Source organism: Peromyscus californicus, unplaced genomic scaffold (genome assembly GCF_007827085.1).
Source record: "Peromyscus californicus insignis strain IS unplaced genomic scaffold, ASM782708v3 Scaffold_19__1_contigs__length_69161282, whole genome shotgun sequence".
Classification (NCBI taxonomy): domain Eukaryota; kingdom Metazoa; phylum Chordata; class Mammalia; order Rodentia; family Cricetidae; genus Peromyscus; species Peromyscus californicus.
In genome coordinates, this window is record NW_026294491.1 from 40,824,490 (window position 1) to 40,844,606 (window position 20,117).

The 20,117-nt window shown below is 41.9% G+C and overlaps 1 protein-coding gene across 7 annotated transcripts in view; it reads left to right on the forward strand.

Moving 5' to 3' along the window:
* Positions 1–9,641: 9,641 nt before the first annotated feature.
* The window catches only part of Znf451 (zinc finger protein 451), a 61,454-nt gene continuing 50,978 nt past the window's right edge, over positions 9,642–20,117 (forward strand). For all 7 annotated transcript variants that reach the window (XR_008219923.1, XM_052745221.1, XM_052745222.1 and 4 more), the window contains exons 1-3: positions 9,642–9,859; positions 10,396–10,482; positions 19,913–19,993. Coding sequence is in view for 6 of the 7 variants with exons in the window: in XM_052745221.1 (XP_052601181.1) it covers positions 9,839–9,859; positions 10,396–10,482; positions 19,913–19,993 (189 nt within the window). In the remaining variant the exon portion in view is untranslated. The remainder of the gene's footprint in view (positions 9,860–10,395; positions 10,483–19,912; positions 19,994–20,117) is intronic.

Genomic DNA, 20,117 nt, shown 5'->3' on the forward strand with positions numbered 1-20,117 from the left:
TCTCTCTCTCTCTCTCTCTCTCTCTCTCTCTCTCTCTCTCTCTCTCTCTCTCTCCCTATCGCTCTCTTTCCCTCTTTCTTGCTCCCCTCTCTCTTCCCCCCACCAAATAAAAACTCTTCACTGAGTGCTATCTGCATGGCATCTCTGTCTCTCACCTGCCGTGAGGCACCTTGGCTCTACCCACCAAAGCCTCCCATGCACCGTAGCATAGCAGTTAGAAACAAGCCTAAGTTAAGGCTGAGCTTTCATAATTAATAAGAAGTCTCTTTGTGTCGTTATTTGAGAGCTGGCTGGTGGGACAGAGAAGTCTTCCTTACAGTGCCAGGAAGAGGTTATCTCTTTTTGAGTTATTGTCCAGTAAGGTCTCATATATCCCCCCACACACACACATACACACAAATATTATAGAATATCACTGTTGTGCTTGGTGACCCTCCTGAACCTTTATTGCTGAAGGCATCATATACTTGAGTTGTAGAACATGAAGAAATCAAGCTGGTACTGACCTGGAAGCTTCATCCCTACTGACTAACTTTCATAGTGCTGGAGGGAGCTATGCATGCCAAGCAGAGGAGGAAAACAATCATTGTTCTTCCTCAGTTGTGAGCCCTGTGAACTCCAGGGACAACCTGCCTGGCAAGATAAGCCTGCTGTTGCAAAAGTGGCATGAATCTTGTATGACTAAGCAAACACGTTCTGGTTGGCTTGAAGGAGACCAAACCACAAGAATGAACCAATACCTGACACTATTATTAGGGCCGATAGCGTGGGCTAGATAGGTCTAGGAGAGAACCTACTTCTACTCTGAGGAATGGGCACAGGATTTAATCAACTCCTAATGTCTTATCTCTAGATTCGTAGATTGGTGCATCTCTCAACCCCCCACAGAGAAGCTTTTTTTGCGATGCATGGTAATTAACAGAGATTCAACAACTGGTTCGTGTGCAGAAAATGAGGCTTCTGAGTGCTTAGCCCTGACATGGTACATCAGTATCACATCTCTTTCCCCAAGACTCAGAGATCATCATGGAAGATAGGGCAGAAAGATAGTAAGAACCAAAGGAGGTGTATGACTCTAAGGAAATAGTGTCTTCCAGACACAGCAGGTCATTCGCATATTTGAACGGTTGTGACAGCATGCACGAGACCTGTGTAAACTCACCCAGGCAAAATCCCAGCATGGAGGTGGGTGGTGGGCAGGAAGTCATACCCTCAGCTGAGGAGCTTTTGGCGATTGATAACTGCTGGGAGAGTGAGAATGAGTCGGTTTTCCTTAAGTCTCCTGATAGACTGATCATGCTCCTGGGGTTAGACCCACATCCAACAGTATTTGGGCAACCAAAGATGGACTTGGTGGACTTAAAAAAAAAAAGTACAGGAAGTTGGGTGGGCACAGAGGTGAAGGCCGAACTTGGAGGACGTGAATATGAACAAAATACATGGTATGACATTTTCAATGAATTAATAAAATTATTTTTAAAAAATTAGTGAGGTTCTCTTAGGATATTGAACGGCTCTTGGTAAAACGTGTAATAAACTGGGTCTAAAAACAATAAAATATGTTTAATCAAGATAATACTCACGTTTTCTTTTAAATTTGTCAAGCTTTTAATTGCTTGGGAAAATGATTTAGCGTTTATTTTTAAGCTTGTTAACTTGTCAAAATGTGACATAAAAGTTCAAACTTGCCGAGCGGTGGTGGCGCACGCCTTTAATCCCAGCACTCGGGAGGCAGAGGCAGGTGGATCTCTGTGAGTTCGAGGCCAGCCTGGACACTACCAAGTGAGTTCCAGGAAAGGCGCAAAGCTACACAGAGAAACCCTGTCTCGAAAAACCAAAAAAAAAAAAAAAAAAAAAAAAGTTCAAACTTATGAGTGGTAAAACTTTAGAGTGGTAAAACTGTCTTTCTGGGTACTCATCAAAGCATGGAGGCCTAAGCCACTGAGGACAGAGGCTCAAAAGGCCAGGCAAAATGGTGGTCTTTGCCCTCCAGTGTAAACCCAAACCCAGAGGACAATGGGATCATTCTAAATGTGTTGTCTAATTCTGGTTAATAACTTGTCCTCTTAGCTAGAGTGGCCAGGGAGATCCCAGAAGATATTCACTGAAGGGAAAATATTAGTTCACATTCTGAAAGAAGCCTTAGTCAGCAGCTAGCTCCCTGACCTATCTGTGCATATAGCATCTCTGGCAAGGAAAATAAAGGAACCAAGAAGCTCCCCGTGAATCCCCAACAGTCACCCCTACAGAGTCCTGGCTAACCTTAACAGTCAAAGGGGAGAAAATAGGTAATTTTTTAAAAATAGCATCGATGGTCTTGAACATCCAACAGAAAAGGAATTACCTAGAAGTAAAATAATATTATAAAACAAAACTCCACCAAGCACTGGTCAGGAATCTCGTCCTGACCTGATTTAGCTTGGGGACCGGAGCACCCAAATACCTACAAGATGGTCGATCAGATGACCAGCTGCCTTCAATTTAAAGTGGGAAGAAGTCCTCCAATAACCGTCAAACCACGCAATTACTGTGTTCACCTGTGCAGAATAAAATTCTATTTTCCAAAAAAAGCACGCCAGGTAAGCTGCAAGAGGGCCCCGTGGGAGCACCAAATGGATCAAGAGCTGACACATTCTCTTCAGTGGGGAGCCCGAGAGCCAACTCCTTAGTATATCTATGACCCAATAGTGAGTCTAGAGCCTTATTTTAGATACCATTACTTGAGTCCCACCAAGCAAGTCCTTTCCTAATTGGGATAACAACCTCTTCTGCAAAGATCTCCATCACCAACAGGTCTGGCATCCTCATCTCCAGGCTCAACCTATACTGCTTGTACTTTAGCTATCTTCAAAACATATCCCATAACTACTACAAGTCTCAGACTCCACAGAACTTATCCAACCCAGCCTCCCATCTCGATTCTCTCCTGCCTCATGAAGGCTTTTAGAAAACAAAACAGTCCCCCGCCACCCCTTTACAGCGCAATCAGTTTATGCCTTCTTGCTGTATTCCCTGAGGAGTATAATTTCCTCTCATTCCAGGCTTTGCTGATGTTCATTTGTCTTCACAGCAACATTTGCAATCATCGTTTATATGTGCATGGCCTGCTTGTCCCCTCTAATGACCATAGGAAAATTTATTTTGTCCTACATTTTCCAACCCTATCTCCTTCAATGAATAAGCAGGTTTATTTCTGTCAGAATAAAACAAATACAACTTCAAATCATTAGGCAATCTAGATATTGGCTCATCTCTCTTAGATCGGATCCTGGGACATTAAATTGGTTTTCCTGAGCTGCCTATCATGAGCTAGTCATAAAGTAGGATGTCACAGCAGGGATCTATTATCCAATGGAAGTGGTATACATGCAGGTCCTGAAGTCACAAGCAAGTTACGTGAAGAAGTTGTCCAAATGCCTATGATTTCTACTCTCGTAAAAATGCTGCCAAGTATGTTCCTATAACCCCATGGTGTGTGCCCTGTGATCTTAATTGGGGAAGAGAAAACTAGGGCCTCATTTGCTGATGGTTCTACACGTTATGTAGGCACCGCCCAGAAGTGGACAGATGCAGCATTACAACCCCTTTCTGGGACAAGGACGACCCTAAAAGATACTGGTGAAGGGAATTTTGCACAGTAGGCAGAACTTTGATCAGTATACATGGTTATACACTTTTTGTTTGGAAGGAGAAATGGCCAGATGTGTGACTGCTCACTGATTCTCAGGATACAGCCAGCGGATTGGCTGGGTGGTCAGGGACTTGAAAAGAACATGATTGGAAAACTGATGAGAAAGACATCTGGGGAAGAAGTATGTGGACAGATCTCTCCAAATGGGCAAAGGATGTAAAGATACCTGTGTCCCATGTAAATGCTCATCAAAGGTGACCTCAGCAGAAGAAGAGTTCAGTAATCAAGTAGGTAGGATGACCTGTTCTGTGGACAGTCAGCCTCTTTCCCCAGCCATTCTCATCATTGCCTTATGGGCCCAGGAACAAAGTGGCCATGGTGTCAGAGATGGAGGCTATGCATGGGCTAGACAACATGGACTTCCAGTCACCAAGGCTGACCTGGTTATAGCTGCTGCTGAGTGCCAGGTCTGCCAATAGCAGAGACTAACACTGAGCCCCAGATATGGCACCATTCCCCGGAGTGACTAGCCAGCAACCTGGTGGCAGGTTGACTATGTTGGACCACTTCCTCCATGGAAAGGACAACACTTTGTCCTTACTTGAATAAATAATTATTCTGGTTATGGATTTGCCTTTCCTGAATGTAATATTTCTGCCCAAACCACCATCCATGGACTTACAGAATGCCTGATCCACTGACATGGTATTCCACACAGTATTGCTTCCGACCAAGGAACTCACTTCACAACCAGAGTCACAATTATGAAGTCCACTGGTCTTACCATGTTCCCCACCATTCTGAAGCAGCTGACCTGATAGAAAGATGGAATGGCCTTTTGAAGACACAGTTACAGCATCAATTAGGTGGCAGCAGCCTGAGGACTGGAGCTGGGTTCTCCAGCAGGCAGTATACGCTTTGAATCAGTGTCCAATATATGGTGCAGTTTCTCCCATAGCCAGGATCCACAGGTCCAGGAATCAAGGGGTGGAAAAGGAAACAGTTCCACTCACTATGACCCCTCGTGACCTACTAGGAAAAAATTTTGCTTTCTATCCTGCAACCTAAGTTCTGCTGGCCCAGAACTTTGCTTCCAGACCGGGAAGAGCTCCTGCCAGGAGACAGCAAACATTCCAGTGAACTGGAAGTTCAATTGCCCTGGCCACTACTTAGTTTCTGATGCTCTTAAACCAATAGGTTAAGAGAGGAAGTTCAATTCCCCTGGTCATCACTAGTTTCTGATGCCCTTAAACCAATAGGTTAAGAGAGGAAATAATAGCCGGGCGGTGGTGGCACACGCCTTTAATCCCAGCACCCAGGAGGCAGAGGCAGGCAGATCTCTGTGAGTTCAAATCCAGCCTGGTCTACAGAGCGAGATCCAGGACAGGCACCAAAACTACATGTAGAAACTCTGTCTGGAAAAACCAAAAAAAAAAAAAAAAGAAGAAGAAAGAAAGGAATAACAGTGTTAAGAAAGGTGATTGATCCACATTACCATGGGGTTATTAGATTGCTTCTCCACAATGAAGGTAAGGGGGATTATGTCTGGATTACAGGAGACGGAGATCCCTTAGGTTGTCTCTTGATGCTACTGTGTGTCCCCTGTGATTAAAGTCAGTGGGAAGCTACAACACCCAAATCCAGGCAGGATGACAAAGGGCACAGACCTGTTTTTGTTTGTTTGGTTGTTTTGTTTTGGTTTGGTTTTACTCTTTACTCTTTGGGGGCCCACCACCCAGCTCCCAAATAAATACACGGAGACTTATTCTTTCTTATGAATGGCTGGCTTATTTCTAGCCAGCTTTTCTTAAATTATCCCATGTACCTTTTGCCTCTGGGCTTTTATCTTTCTCTATTCTATATATCTCTCTTTCCTTCTTACTCCATGGCTTGCTGTGTAACTGGGTGGCTAGCCCCTGGTGTCCTCTCTTCTCCTTTTCTCTCTGCCTCCTCTTTTTCTCCTTCTATTTATTCCTCTGCCTGGCAGACCCACCTACTCTCTCTCCTGCCTAGCTATTGGTCATTCAGCTCTGTATTAAGCCAGTCAGGTGTTTTAGACAGGCAAAGCAACACAGCTTTACAGAGTTGAACAAATGCAACACATCTTTGCATCATTAAATAAATATTCCACAGCATAAACAAATGTAACGTATCTTTAACTAATATTCTACAACACAGACCCACCAGGAATGAAGGTATGGGTAACTCCTCCAGGAAAAGAGCCAAGACCTGCTGAAGAGCTTGCTGAAGTTTGAGGAAATACAGAATGGGTAGTAGAGGAAGGTAGTTATAAATACTAGATAAGGTCATGAGACCAGTTGCAGAGCCGAGCATTATAATTGACTTGAGTGCTTGTCTTGCTAAAAATATGTTTGTGCAGATTTGTTTTTTCTCCTCGATTTCTCCCTCTCTCTCTCTTTTTGTTTTTTCAAGACAGGATTTCTCCGTGTAGTTTTGGTTCCTGTCCTGGATCTTGCTCTGTAGACCAGGCTGGCCTCAAACTCACAGAGATCTGCTTGGCTCTGCCTGCTGAGTGCTGGGATTAAAGGCTTGTGCCCCCACCACCTGGCTCTCTTTATCACATAATGATTTCTTTATCACATAATGTAACATCAATTAAGAGAGTATCAGTGGTTATCATATTTTAGTTTTGAGATATCAAAAGAATGTCCCTCAAGAGACATTGTCATCTATTCTAAAATTTATAATGCATTTGCATTAGTATGAGGGAAAGTTTCTTGGGCTAGCTGGACTACAGTGAGGTTTTGCAGTCAACAAATACATCTGGTATTTTGATCAACAGGCTGCCATCCTTAACTTAACCAGCCTTAGTTACTCCACTAACATACAGAGCAAGGACACTGGACCCATAAGGAGAATCTGCATTCTTTTTCAACCTGAAAAAGTTACTAAAGAAAAAGATTTCTGGGTACTTCTTCCCTTATAAGATTGTATTCTTTCCATTACGGGGACGGGGGGCTATATTCCTTGTGAAAAGAATGATCTAGCTAGGAGTTAGATACAGAGTAGCTCTGTTTCCTGATATTCAGAAAGACCTTTTAAAGTTACACTCCTCTGAAGCTGGAGTTAGGCTGTTCCCACTGTATTAGAGGCTAGAAGGCCAATGCACTTTCCCAACTGCCCACACATATGACTAAGGAAGGAAGCTGTGCATCCTCAGAAGACCCTGACTTCATTTCAACACCACATACATTGTGATTTTCAGCCTATCCTGGGCTTTTCTAGATGATTGTGGGAAGAAATAATGTAGCAACCAGACTCAGTACACCATGACTTGGAAGGGAAAATGTTTTATCCTATGACTATGCTACCCATCTCATAAATATTCATGAAAATTTCTTTAAATTCTGCAATGCAGAACCTATTAGGCTGTTATACTTCCTTTGAGAGGGCCCATTTAATTTTTCTTTGGAATGTGTGCTTTGTTGTGGTAAATAAACGTCTGCTTAACTATTGACTTTCTTTCCTTCCTCCCTCCCTGTCTCCTTTTTCTTCCTTCCTCCCTCCCTCCCTCCCTCCCTTCCTTCCTTCCTTCCTTCCTTCCTTCCTTCCTTCCTTCCTTCCTTCCTTCCTTCATTTCTTTCTCTCTAGAAAACAAGAATGGAGACCCTGTAACAGAAACAATTTTCCACTCTCAGACAAGACTGACTATAGAACCACCCAAGACTTTCTTAATTTCCTAAAACAGATCCCCAAGTTTTGTCCATAATGTTTATGTTTTTCTTTTTCCTTTGCTTTATCATGCTAAATAAAAACCGGCTTTGATTTAACCTTCTGTTAGGTAGCTTCCAAGCATGTTCTTATTAAACAGGGCATCTAGAAAAAAATCACATTAATTTTTATGTAGGTTTTCTATTATGTACATGGTTTGTTTTGACGTTTGGGTTGGTTCTATTTATTCAATGTTTCTCTTGCACTTAAAAAAAAAGTAGACAGAAATCGTAGGTAAACATTTTCAATGGAGCTAAGTCAGTCTACAGTATTACTTTTGTAGAGGGCATCACAATTTAACTTCATCTTGTCTTGGTTCACCTGGAAGATCTGGTACATCTAAAGACCTACAAGACAGTCATTCACATGACCAATGTAAGTCACTTAAAAAGAGGCAAACTCCAATAGCTGCCAGACTCCAAGAAATTACTTATGTTCACCTGTCCAGGATGAACCCCTCTTTTTCAAAAAAGTAAGATGTGCCGGGCGGTGGTGGCGCACACCTTTAATCCCAGCACTCAGGAGGCAGAGGCAGGAGGATCTTTGTGAGTTCGAGGCCAGCCTGGTCTACAGAGTGAGATTCAGGAAAGGCGCAAAGCTACACAGAGAAACCCTGTCTCAAAAAACAAAACAAACAAACAAACAAAAAAAAAGTAAGATGCAAGAGAGCCAAGCTTCAATCACTAGTCAGGTATTTTTCAATGTTTTCTAGTCTAGGCAAACCCATGACGTAACCTTTGGGTAAGTTATTGCAACTATAGTTAATGAATAATAAGAGCATTTTTCTGCTCTAGTCACAAACTACTTATATTTTCCATGAGTTTGACCCTCCAATTCCTACCAGAAACCAATTAAATGTTCCATTGAACTTATCTTCTTACCGTCTGGTCTACACACTTAGGTTTAGAAATATTCAATTTACATAAGTAGGGCTTTTGAAAAATGCATACAATGGATCTTTGGTTCTCAGTTGGTCTATATAAGTCTCAAACTTATTAGGTAGAAAGCAAAAGAAGTTACAGAGCACTTTGTAATACAGGTAATACAGGAAACAAACTATTAATTACGCATATCTCTGTGAGATGGTATTTTTGTATACAAACGAACGATGTTAGGTGCCACGGACATAATTTTCGTTCTTAAATTCTTTTCAAAAAGATACGATTTTTTAAAAAGGCTTTTGTTCCAAGTCATTATTTAAAAAAAACTATTAAATACCATAGTTGTTTTGACTGATGCAGGAGTCAAGTGTTACTTTTAGAAGTTCTGTTTTATTTTATAGAGCCTGAGAATATCTTCAAAAGCTACATTATAATACCACTGCTCTAGGATTTCGTGACGAAGGTATTCGGGCTTTGGCGGCCATTACTTTCCTACTGAACCCTGGATCCAAGCTTTGCTCCTCTCTCTGGTCCTTCAGTGAGATTCAGTACTTGCTAGCACTGGGAGCTATTTAGACGTGAGAAAGGCGACTAGTTAAGTGTTCACATCTTGGACTTCACCTAAACCTATCCATCCCACTCCTCCATCCAAAAAAGGAAAAGAATGAGAAAAAAGGCAACAAATTATTTCCGGTCACCATCCTTCTGGCCCGAAACAAAGACCACTGAGCTTTGCTTTCCTAGCAGTTATGGCCATTTCACTAAAGGTCTGAACAGGTTAACTGACACGACCAGGTCTGTTTTCCACTGGTCCCCTTTTGCCCGCACCTCTGTGTCCCACTTTCCAAGTAATTAATCAACCAACTCAGCCTAGCCTGAAAAGAGCAGGCGAGAAAGATGAAAGACCACGGGCAGCCCCATGGGACCTAGGCAGTAATGCTTCTTTTAGTTTACAGGAATCATGGGCCGTCTGGAGACTGTGAACAACAAGGAGGCCACTTTGGGAGACAACTGCAAAAATTAACGACCTCTCAGAAACGCCATAGACTAGAAGCTCTTGCATCGGCCACCCTCGCCAAGATGTAAAAGGGAAAAAAGTCCTCCATTTTTCCATCCGCCCCGTTTGTTGCCAGGGGAGATCTTTCCCTGCCAGTGTCTCCCCAGTGCAAGGCAGCAGCGGGACGAGGTTTTGCGTGGACTCAAAACTCTATCAAGACCCTCGCCACCTCCTCCCCCATCTTCCCGAGCTGCAGGTGAGCGGCAGGCTCCGGGTCCTCGCCCGCTTTCCCTGCCACGCGGTCGGCGGCCTCGAGGCCGGTGGGAACTACAACTCCCAGGATCCCTCGCGGGGCGGGAGGAAGGCGGGGGGGGGCTGTGGGGCGTGGGGGAGCGTACAAAGCGGCGTTGGAAGCTAGCGGTAGCGAGGCCGCGCTTGGGGTCTAGCGGCTCAGCGTCCCCGCGGCCTGAGGCGTCATCTAGCGTGGGCGCTCACGCAGGGTGGGTCGCGCGGCGCAGGGCGAGAGGGAAGTCGTGGCGGCGGCGTCGGGAACAGCAGCAGCGGCGGGAGCGTGGTGCTGACAGGCCGTGGGGAGACATGGGAGACCCAGGGCCGGAGGTGAGTGGTGGCGGCCCGGGCCTTGGCTCGGCCGAGCCCGACCCCGAAGGGTTTGTCTTCTAGGCCGAGGGCCTCCAGCTGGGCCGCGGCCCGGGGCGATGGCCGGGCCTCCGGGCCTGGTGCACGTCTGCGTGGAGCCCTCAACAATGGCTGTCCGGGCCGCCCCCAGCCCCGGGCCGCCCTGGCTGTGGCCGCCGCGGTCCCCAGGGGTTGAGCGACGACTCGAGGCAGGCTGTCCTTGCTTTATTTACAGCCTGATCCCGGAGGTGGAGAGCCTGCATCCCTGCCCCTGGAGAAGGCGGGGAGGGGAATTGTGGCAACTCGCCGGGGAGACTAGGTCTCCCTGCAGCTCCAAGACGCCTTGGCAAAAAAACCCGCCTCCATGCAGTTCTGTGGGCCGGGTTTGTGCGTGATCCTGCTGTTCCCCCAGGGGGCTTTTGTCTTAACTCGTTCCTTTTGGGAAAGAAAAAAAAATTTTTTCTTCCTACCAGTGTGTGTGGCTGAATAGATAAGCGTGTTTTGGCTTTTGTTTATAGATAATAGAATCTGTCCCACCAGCTGGGCCTGAGGCATCTGAGTCGACGACGCCGGATGAGAATGAGGATGACATTCAGTTTGTTAGTGTAAGTAGAGACTGACAATCTCGGTTTTCTGGAGTGGAAGAGTAGGTAAGCCATTGTGTGGTGAAACCACCAAATGCTTCATCACCCAGCAGATAGTCATGAATGTCGAATAGCTGCCACACAATGGTGCACAGGACATTTACCTAAAGAGCTACCTGGATGTTCACCTGAAGGGATACCGGAACAATTACAGTAGGCATCACAGAATGGGTGGCTTAAAGAATTGTTATGCACGTCATTGCACCTCCCAGATCTTTCCTGAAGTCTGTACATTTTGTACTTGGGACAACATTCTGGTCTCTCTCTCTCTCTCTCTCTCTTTTTTTTTTTTTTTTTGATTTTTCGAGACAGAGTTTCTCCGTGTAGTTTTGGTGCCTGTCCTGGATCTCGCTCAGTAGACCAGGCTGGCCTCCAACTCACAGAGATCCGCCTGACTCTGCTTCCCCAGTGCTGGGATTAAAGGCATTCGCCGCCACCACCGCCCAGCTACATTCTGGTCTCTTAAGACTGCTTTTTTTTTTTTTGTTTTGTTTTGAAATGAGGCAAGAATGCCTTCCAAATGTAGCCACACAGGACTAGTTAATTTTCGAGGAGGTAGGAAAGGGCTGTAAAGAGCATAGCATTTTAGTGTGTGTAGCTTCTAAGATAGCCTGAGGACATCCCTAACTTCTGAGGTCATCTTGTTACATATAATTGTTGGTCACAATGAGGAGTCCTGCATCACCTGGAACATTGCTCTGTGTTTCTAGGTTTATTCCTCTGGGGACAGTTAGTTTTCCAGCATTAAGTGTGAGCAGGCAGATTCTTGGGCCCACTCCAGATCTGTTGAATCAGGAATTCAGGGTGGAGCCTAGGTATTGTCATTTTGGAATACAGCTGGGGACATTTGGATCTCTCAACACTTCATAAAGTGATGATTAAGGGGAGACAAGCGCTGTGGGTGATGGTCACCTGTAGTGGTTAAGTTTGTATGTTGGCTCTTCTTCAAGTATTAGCCAGCCAGAGGACATCTCTGCTCCTTACAGCTCTCCTGAAATGCTGTAGTTGGCTACAATTTGTTATAAAAGCTGTATAGTTCTTTATTGTTCATCCAATACGTATATGGAAGCTTTGGCTAACTATAAAATAGTGATTATTAAAGTTTATCCTACCCAGCATTAAGACAGTGTGGCATTCCATTGTGTATGGTGTTTTAATGGGCTCTTGTGAGGGGAGTCCTCATAAAACTGTTTTCTTAGTTTTTCCATTACACTTTGCTCTCCATCCTTTGCACTTTGAACTTTGAGGATCTGGAGTGAGGTCTTGGGGATACTTTGTGTCTTGTTCCTTTCTTCTAGCAGACTGAAGTGTTTTGGAGAAAGCAGAATTAAGTAATTAATAAAGGGTAATTAATACTACCCCTCCAACATGTATGTGTTTGATAAAGGTTTTTATAACTCCTTAGGACAAATATTTCAGATTCTTTCTGAATCACGATGTATTTGTGAATGGAAAATTTACCATGATGTTTCATGCAAGAGTAAAAGGAGTAACTCTTCATTATAAAATATGGCCTTCTGAGAAATTGATAGAATATGTAAAGAGTAAAGTTCAAAAGTCGGGCATTGTGGCCCACGCTTTAACACGCCCCCTCCTCAAGGAGGCAGGAGCAGGTGGATCTCTTGAGTTCAAGGCCAACTTAGTCTACAAAGTCAGTTCCAGGATAGCCAGATCTGTTACATAGAGAAACCCTGTCTTGAAATCCCCTCCCCCCCTAAAAAAAGGTAAATTGTTTTTGTCTTATATCTTGTGAAATAATATACCATTATAACTTGTAACTAGCTAATTCAGGTGTTTATTGATTGAATTTTAAAGTAATACTTAAATTTTATTTTAAATGTACAAAGGTACTTCTATCTTTGCATTAAGAATAAAGAATGTATAATGTATAAACCTTTACCTATGCCTGTAGGTGCTACCACTTAAATGATGATTAGTGATAGCTTCATGTTGTTTTAAGATACATTTAAAATCCTAGCACTCGGGAGGTCATAGTAGAAGGATCCTGGATTGGAAGGCAGTCTGAGCTGCTGCTTAGGAGGTTTTAGACCTGCTGTGTGCAAAAAACAACACTGCTTCAAACAGGACAGAAGTGTTCAGAAACAGAATCTTGTGTTCTTTGTAACATAATTCTATTTCTCTGGTAGTTCTTATCTAGTAAAGATGGACACCAGGTTTCTGTCTGAGTTTTTCATACAAACTACGTTATAATGTAACGTCTTGATTTACTTGGTTCTGATTATTAGCTTGTAATTTGAAACAAAATTATGTTACACATTTATGTGTGACACAGTTGCACAGGAGTAAGCTACCATCGGACAGGAGACTTTTCTGTGTCTCCTGGATGTAGACTAGCCACACACAGCATGCTGAAAGGAGTAATACAGATACAGACATGCAAAAATGAATCCATTCGTTTAACTTTGGTTGAAATATTCAGGGAAGTACATAGTTCATCGGTGCCCTTGTTTGATATTTGCAAAGGTAATAAATTTAGCAAATTTTAAAAAGTTGTGTTTATGTGTGTGACTGCTTTGCCTGTATATATGTGTAGCACCATTTGCATGCCTGGTGCTCACAGAGATCAGAAGAGGACCTCTGATCCCAAGAACTAGAGTTATGGATGGTTGTGAGCCACACTGTGGTTGCTGGGACCCAGATGTGAACCACCACGTGGTTGCTAGGAATGCAGTCTGGGTCCTCTGCAAGAGTAACAAGTGCTCTTATGGGCTGAGCCATCTCTCCAGTTGTCTCAATGCAATGTATTTTTATAAGTGGTGCTTGTACAGTAAGTTTTTATTGTCTACTTGACCTCAATTAGTCATGTAGGAAGAAGGAGCCTCAATTGGGGATTTGCCTAGATTGGACTGGCCTGTGGGCATGTCTGTGGGGGCATTCTCTTGATGGTGGATTGATGTAGGAAGGCCCAGCCTACTCTGAGTATTATGTCTCTAGGCAGGTGGTTATTTGCAGGATAAAAAAGGCTTAACTGTACATGAGCCAGAGAGAGAGAGAGAGAGAGAGAGAGAGAGAGAGAGAGAGAGAGAAAGAGAGAAAGAGAGAGAGAGAGAGAGAGAGAGAGAGAAAGAAAAAGAGAGAAAGAGCGAGCTCTTGAGCAAGGGTCAGTAAGAGCATTCCTTCTCAGTTCCTGCTTTGAGGTTCCTGCCTGACTTCCCTCAGCTGGGCTGTGACCTGGAAGTACAGGGTGAACCAAACCCTTTCCTCCCCAAGTTGATTTGGTTTATGTGTTGATCACAGCAGCAGGAATGCAGATCAGGACGGTGCCTAAGTCTGGGAACAGACTAACACTGGTAGAACTTTCTGTTTCCGCCTGTTAGTTACGTGCATTTTCTGTTTAGCAATGTGGCCCTTTATTCAATCTTTACCTTCATGTTTTCTTTTGAAATAGGACATCTTTTATTGTAATTATTTCCTTCCAAAAAAAATTTGAGCTAAGTAACTGTTAACAGGATTGTTCACAGTACCACTTTAGATATAAAGGCATACAAACTGCTGGGAACCTATCTTAATCTTCATAACAAGACAAGAGGTTCAGAAATTTTTGTTTTAAGATTTATTTATTATGTATACAGGGCCAGAAGAGGGCACCAAATCTCATTACAGATGGTTGTGAGCCACCATGTGGTTGCTGGGAATTGAACTCAGGACCTCTGGAAGAGCAGCCAGTGCTCTTAACCTCTGAGTCTCTCCAATCCGAGATTCAGAACTTGAAGACATAATTTCATAAAGAACCTGAGCACCCAGATTGAATATTAATATTTCTTGCTGAAGTAGAAAGAATGCATACAGAAAGCATCATTAAAAAATAATATATTTAACTCTGTGTGTGTGTGTGTGTGTGTGTAAAAATGTAAGTAGCTGTTCGCCATGTGTGTAGGTGCAGAGACCAGAAAAAGTGTGTTTGTGCTCCTGGAACTGGAGTTACAGGTGGTATTGTGTCATCAACATGGTTCCTGGGAACTGAACTTGGGTCCCCTGGAAGAGCAGTGAGAATGTAACCACTGAGCCATCTTTCCAGTTGGCCAAAAGCATCTTTTGACCAAGTTTCTTAGAATATCTATAAATCACTCATTAAGCAAAACAGTATTGAAGCTTAGAATGTGCGAAGTTGTGCATTCTGAATGTTAGACCTATATATTTGATTGAAATATATCCGATCCTTGACTGTCAGTGTTTTAGTGCAGCAATGAGAAAGAAAAAAATGGTCCCAATAGAAAAATGCTTCTATAAAAATCACAGAATGTTAAAAAAAAAAAAAAAAAAAAAGACACAAGGAGTCCAGGGAAATGGCTTAGTGAGTAAAAGCACTTGACCTGAATTCTATCCTTGAAACTCCCATTAAAAAATAATAAATAAGTAAATGTATGTATGTATGTAATGGCAAGCGAACATCTGTAATCCCAAGTTCACAGCCAACAAGAGTGGAGGAACCTGTACAGCTGCAGAAAACAGGGACCTGCCTCAGTAAAGTGGAAGATGAGAACTCCTGGAAGGTGTCCTCTGACATGTGCATGCTTGTAGTGACACATGTGTCTGTATTCACACATGCACACACATACCATACACATACACAGACAACGTACACGTACAGGAAAGGCATAAGACTTTATAGTTTATTAGTTTGCTATAAATAGTGGTTGGTTATTCATACTGATTTTGTGTGTGTGTGTGTGTGTGTGTGGTAGCAGAGACTGACTTTAGGACCTTCTACTTGATAGTTGAGTGCTATGTCCCAGATATTTGAATATTTAAAATGGCATTTTTGAATAGAAAAAGGAAAGGCATGAAAATGAAAGAACAGCATTATGTGTAATTTTGAAGATTTTTTAAAAATTTTCTTTAGTTTTTAAGGTGGGAGAGAGAAAGAAGGGTCATATGACACAGATCTTGAGTGAGGGACTACATTTGAACCAAAACGTAGGCAGTTGGAAACCATTTGAAAGTTTTGAACTAGGCAGGACTGCAGAAGTAAGGTACAACCCTAACTTTTCTTTCTTTGAAGTAAAACGGCTGTGGATGATATTTTAATGTATTAACATCTCTTTCTAAGTAGAAAACTTGGTGGTTTTCATTTTGAGAATTAGTATTACAGGAATGCAAATAGTTTATTGCAGTATATTTTAAAACTTAGAATATCCTTCTATGTTTCTAATATATTCTGCATGAGCCTCTGCTGCCAAATTATAGTGGCATTTTTGAGTTGAATCTTTTATTTTGTTATTGGTACAAGAGGAGATAAGACTGATTTATTAATTGGTGGTATAAGTTCAGAAAAAATACCTTATAATTGAAGGACCACATGCATTTGTACTTAATACAGGCACAAGTAGTCATTATAAATATTGTAGGAGATAATCTTTTTCTTCATATTTGTATTATGAACATTACTTCCTGGGGAATTAGTAATTTATTTGATTTGGGCAACATTATAAATATACAGGCAGTAGTGTTTTTTATGTTTTGTTTTTTACTGAATGAAAGAACATGTTAACTTGGAAACTTAGGTAATAAGCAGTAATTTTTTAAAATTTGATTTATACTTTAAAGCACCACCAATTGTGTGTATGTCACTCAGTTTTATTATCTGTATGATAGGGTGATTTCAATAATTAGAATCTCTGTAAAGCAGTTATGGAAATTGGATGGTATAATTTAGAAAGCTTAGCACAAGCCTAGTAAGGGACTCAATAAATTTTATTGATTAGGAGTAAGAATAAGTGGAGTACTAAATGCTTTGATTCCTCAAATTCAGTATGGCGGACAGTTTTAAGTAAAGATAAAATATGGGAAGTTGGTCTTGGTGAGTGCCTGAAATCCAAGCACTGAGGAGATTGAGGGTAGCAATTGATATAAACAACACACAAGTAATTCCTGGTCAGCCTGGGCACTGTAGAGAGTGAGATCCTACCTATCTCAAGACAAAACCAAACCAGAGTGTTATGGTACACACCTGTAATCACAGCACTCAAGAGGCTGAGGCAGGAGGATTACTGCTAGTTATTCTGTATCTGCAGTGAAAATTAGTTAAAAGTGTACCCTACTTTATATGTAAGTATTTTTCTTTGGCATGCTTATAATTTTCCTTTCAGTCTCTAATGTCTTCTGTATTAATTACTTTTCTCATTGCTGTGATCAAATACTTGACACATACCTTAGGCAGTGAAGGGTTTATTTTGGCCCACAGTCCACAGTAGAGAGGAAAACATGGTGACAGGAATATGGAAACAGTTGGTCATGTGTCTGCAGGCAGGAGGCAGAAATTCTGCTCCCTTTTACCAGCCATGGGTGGTCTGCTCAGAGTAGGGGTGGGTCTTCGCAGTCCTGTCAAGTAAAAGCCAAAACTAATCATCACATTCTTGTCTCATTCTGTCCCTTGTACATGAGTGATTAGTTGTTGCATGAGTAAACTTCTCCCGTTTTGTTTTCTTTTGTCCTGGTTGTTTTTCATTATTTTGTCTTAATTACTGTAAATCATATGAAATTATCTTTTCTAGTTTAACAACACTTGCATCTCATGGAATGATTTAGTAGTCAAGTTCTGATAGTCTTGCTTTATCTATCTCTTCTTGTTTTTGGCCGTCCTGTGTATCTTTAGCTACATTTTAAGAATTGTTAAATTTTTTTGTATTTGAGCCAACATTTTGCCTGGGTTGGTCTTGGGAACTTAATAACCCTCTTGCCTCTGCCTCCTGAATGCTGGGATTTTAGATGTATGCTACCACACCTGACTTAAGTCTTTTTATTTCCCCTAATGCTGGGGGTTGAACCTCAGGGCCTTGTGCATGTTAAACTCTCCACTACCAGGTTGCACTACCAGTTGCTTGCAAACTACATTTTAATTCTGGCCTTGAACTTGTAGCAGTTGTCCTGTATTACGGGCCTGTGCTGCACATGCCCAGCTCATTTTTGTTTTCTTGAGATGATTCTGTTGTGTCCAGCTGGCCTGCAATTGCCTGGCTAGCCTAGAACTAACTATCCTGCCTCTTCTTGCTGGGATTATAGGTGTGTGCCAAGACCAACTTCTCTTGGGAGGCTGAGGGGGACTGAATTTGAGGCCAGAATGGGCTGCATAAAAAAGTTCCAGGCCAGCCCAGGCTACATAGACCTTGTGTCAGAAACAAATAAGCCAGAAAGTAGAATATAATAATACAGTTTAACAAGTTCCTAGATAATATTGCTTGAAGAATCCAAACTATAATATGAATGGTAAAAGCATATGTATTTTCATCTTCCTACTTTCTTCTTGAAGTAGAACATATGACCGAATGATTGGACAATATCAGTATTAAGGGTAGGCTGTAGTCTTAATGTAGATGATACAGCTCTGTTGACCATGTGATTTGTGCTATTTTTTTCTTTTTTCCCTCTTGAACAAATGTTCATTTTAACAGCTTGAGCAAAAATTCCAGTTCCTTTATTACATTTCATGGTTTTATAGTTTTGCTCACTGGTTTTATCTTGATGTCTGGATCACTATCCAGAAGGATGGTAATTTATAGTTTATTAAAACCTAAGAAAAAAGCAAACAATGGAAGAAGAGAATCTTGAACTTGATGGTCTTACTTTCGGTCTACAACAAGCTGCTTTCTTCAGTCTACGAACTCTTAACATCGGTTGTGCTTTTCTCTTATAATCCCCCGCCAATTACAATGTATTAGATTTTAAAATTTTGAGACAAGTTCTCACTTCCTAGCCTAGTCTGGCCCCAAACTTCTGCGCTAACCCCCAGAGTTGACAAAATAGGCATATACTAGTCATACCTTAGATTTTAGACGTTTTTGTTGTTGTTTGTATTTACGTTGCTCTCTTTGTCTTTTACTGTATTGTTTATGTGCCTGCTGCTTTATTTAGTGTTTCTCTTTCAAAAAATCTTTCTTGACTGTGTTTGGAAGACTGTAGTAAGTAAGACGACGTAGTTAGTATACTATGTAGTCTAGGTGCTCGGTGTTTTTGTCCACGTGCAGCACTGATGACTTTTCATTGGTCTGCAATCACTTCTGTTTAGAGTTTAGTAGTCTTCTAGGGGTGGGGGCAACTCCCAGACCTCACTCCCAAATGTTCCTAGCTGATATTACAGGCCTGCATGTCCAGTTGTTGGCCAGGCACCTTTGTGCATATCTTCAATGCTGGCATTAGTATATTAGTGATCTTCTGGTCGATTGAGCTTCTTTGAGTTCTTGATTTTCTTTTTTGTTTGTTTGGTTTTGGCTCTTTGGGATAAGATCTGAATTTTCTCATCTATTTTTTGTCCATTGTACCCTGATTCTCTTAGGTATACTTCACTCTTTTTACCATCACCAGTATTAGTTATACATTATTATGTATCTGTACTCATTATCTTGCTTTCCTAGTTTTCATATTTTTCTGTGGTATTCCTATATTAATATGTTATTCCTATTATAATGTTATTTATTAATTCCTTTTTGCCTATAGAATTGAGATCTGAGTTTTTTTTTTTTTTTTTGGTTTTTCGAGACAGGGTTTCTCTGTGTAGCTTTGCGCCTTTCCTGGAACTCGCTTTGGAGACCAGGCTGGCCTCGAACTCACAGAGATCCGCCCGGCTCTGCCTCCCGAGTGCTGGGATTAAAGGCGTGCGCCACCACCGCCCGGCTAGAGATCTGAGTTTTTAAGCTTGACATAAAAATAGGAAGAAGATTGGAGAAGAATCTAGGTTTGCTGTTTTATTCTCTTAAGTTTAGGGAAATGAAGCTAAGTTATTGGTCAAAGAGCTCCATGTTTTGTGCTGTATACTCTGGGGTTCATAAACTTGGATATCTTAATAAACTGTTGATACTCATCCAAGATGAAATGCCCTGGATCGTAGTATCTGTGTCCCTGGGGATTTAGGCTCTAACTTTTAGGTACCTTTTTTTTATTTTTAAAAGGTGGTCTGGAAGTTGCTGTGCAGTAGCCCAGCTGGTCTAAAACTTGTAGTTCTCTTGCCTAGGTTTTTTTTTTTTTTGGTTTTTTCGAGACAGGGTTTCTCTGTGTAGCTTTGTGCCTTTCCTGGAACTCACTTGGTAGCCCAGGCTGGCCTCGAACTCACAGAGATCCGCCGGCCTCTGCCTCCCGAGTGCTGGGATTAAAGACGTGCGCCACCACTGCCCGGCTTTATTTTTTTTTTATTTATTTATTTATTTTTTTTGGTTGCCTAGGTTTTAAACTGCCTAGCACTATAGGCATGTACCATCATGCCTAGCTCAGTCAACTTTTTAAAAAAGGACTCTGAATAGTTTACTTTTGTTCATTGTTTTTCCTGCTCCTCATATGTCTTCCTTCTTAGATCCAGTCCCAACAAAGAACATTGTTTAAAATGCTGGTTTGGTTTAAATGATGTTCATGATATGAATTTTCTCAATTCCTTTTATAGGAAGGACCATTAAGACCTGTTCTTGAATATATTGATCTGGTCAGCAGTGATGATGAAGAGCCTAGTACCTCTCATAGTGATGTAAGTACATTATATTTGATTTAAACGTTCACTTGTGTCAGTTAAAGAGTTTTTTTCCTGAAGAGTGAGGAAAGCACTAATAGCTGTGTTTAAGAGCATCAGTGCTCTAAAAGACTCATTTCTC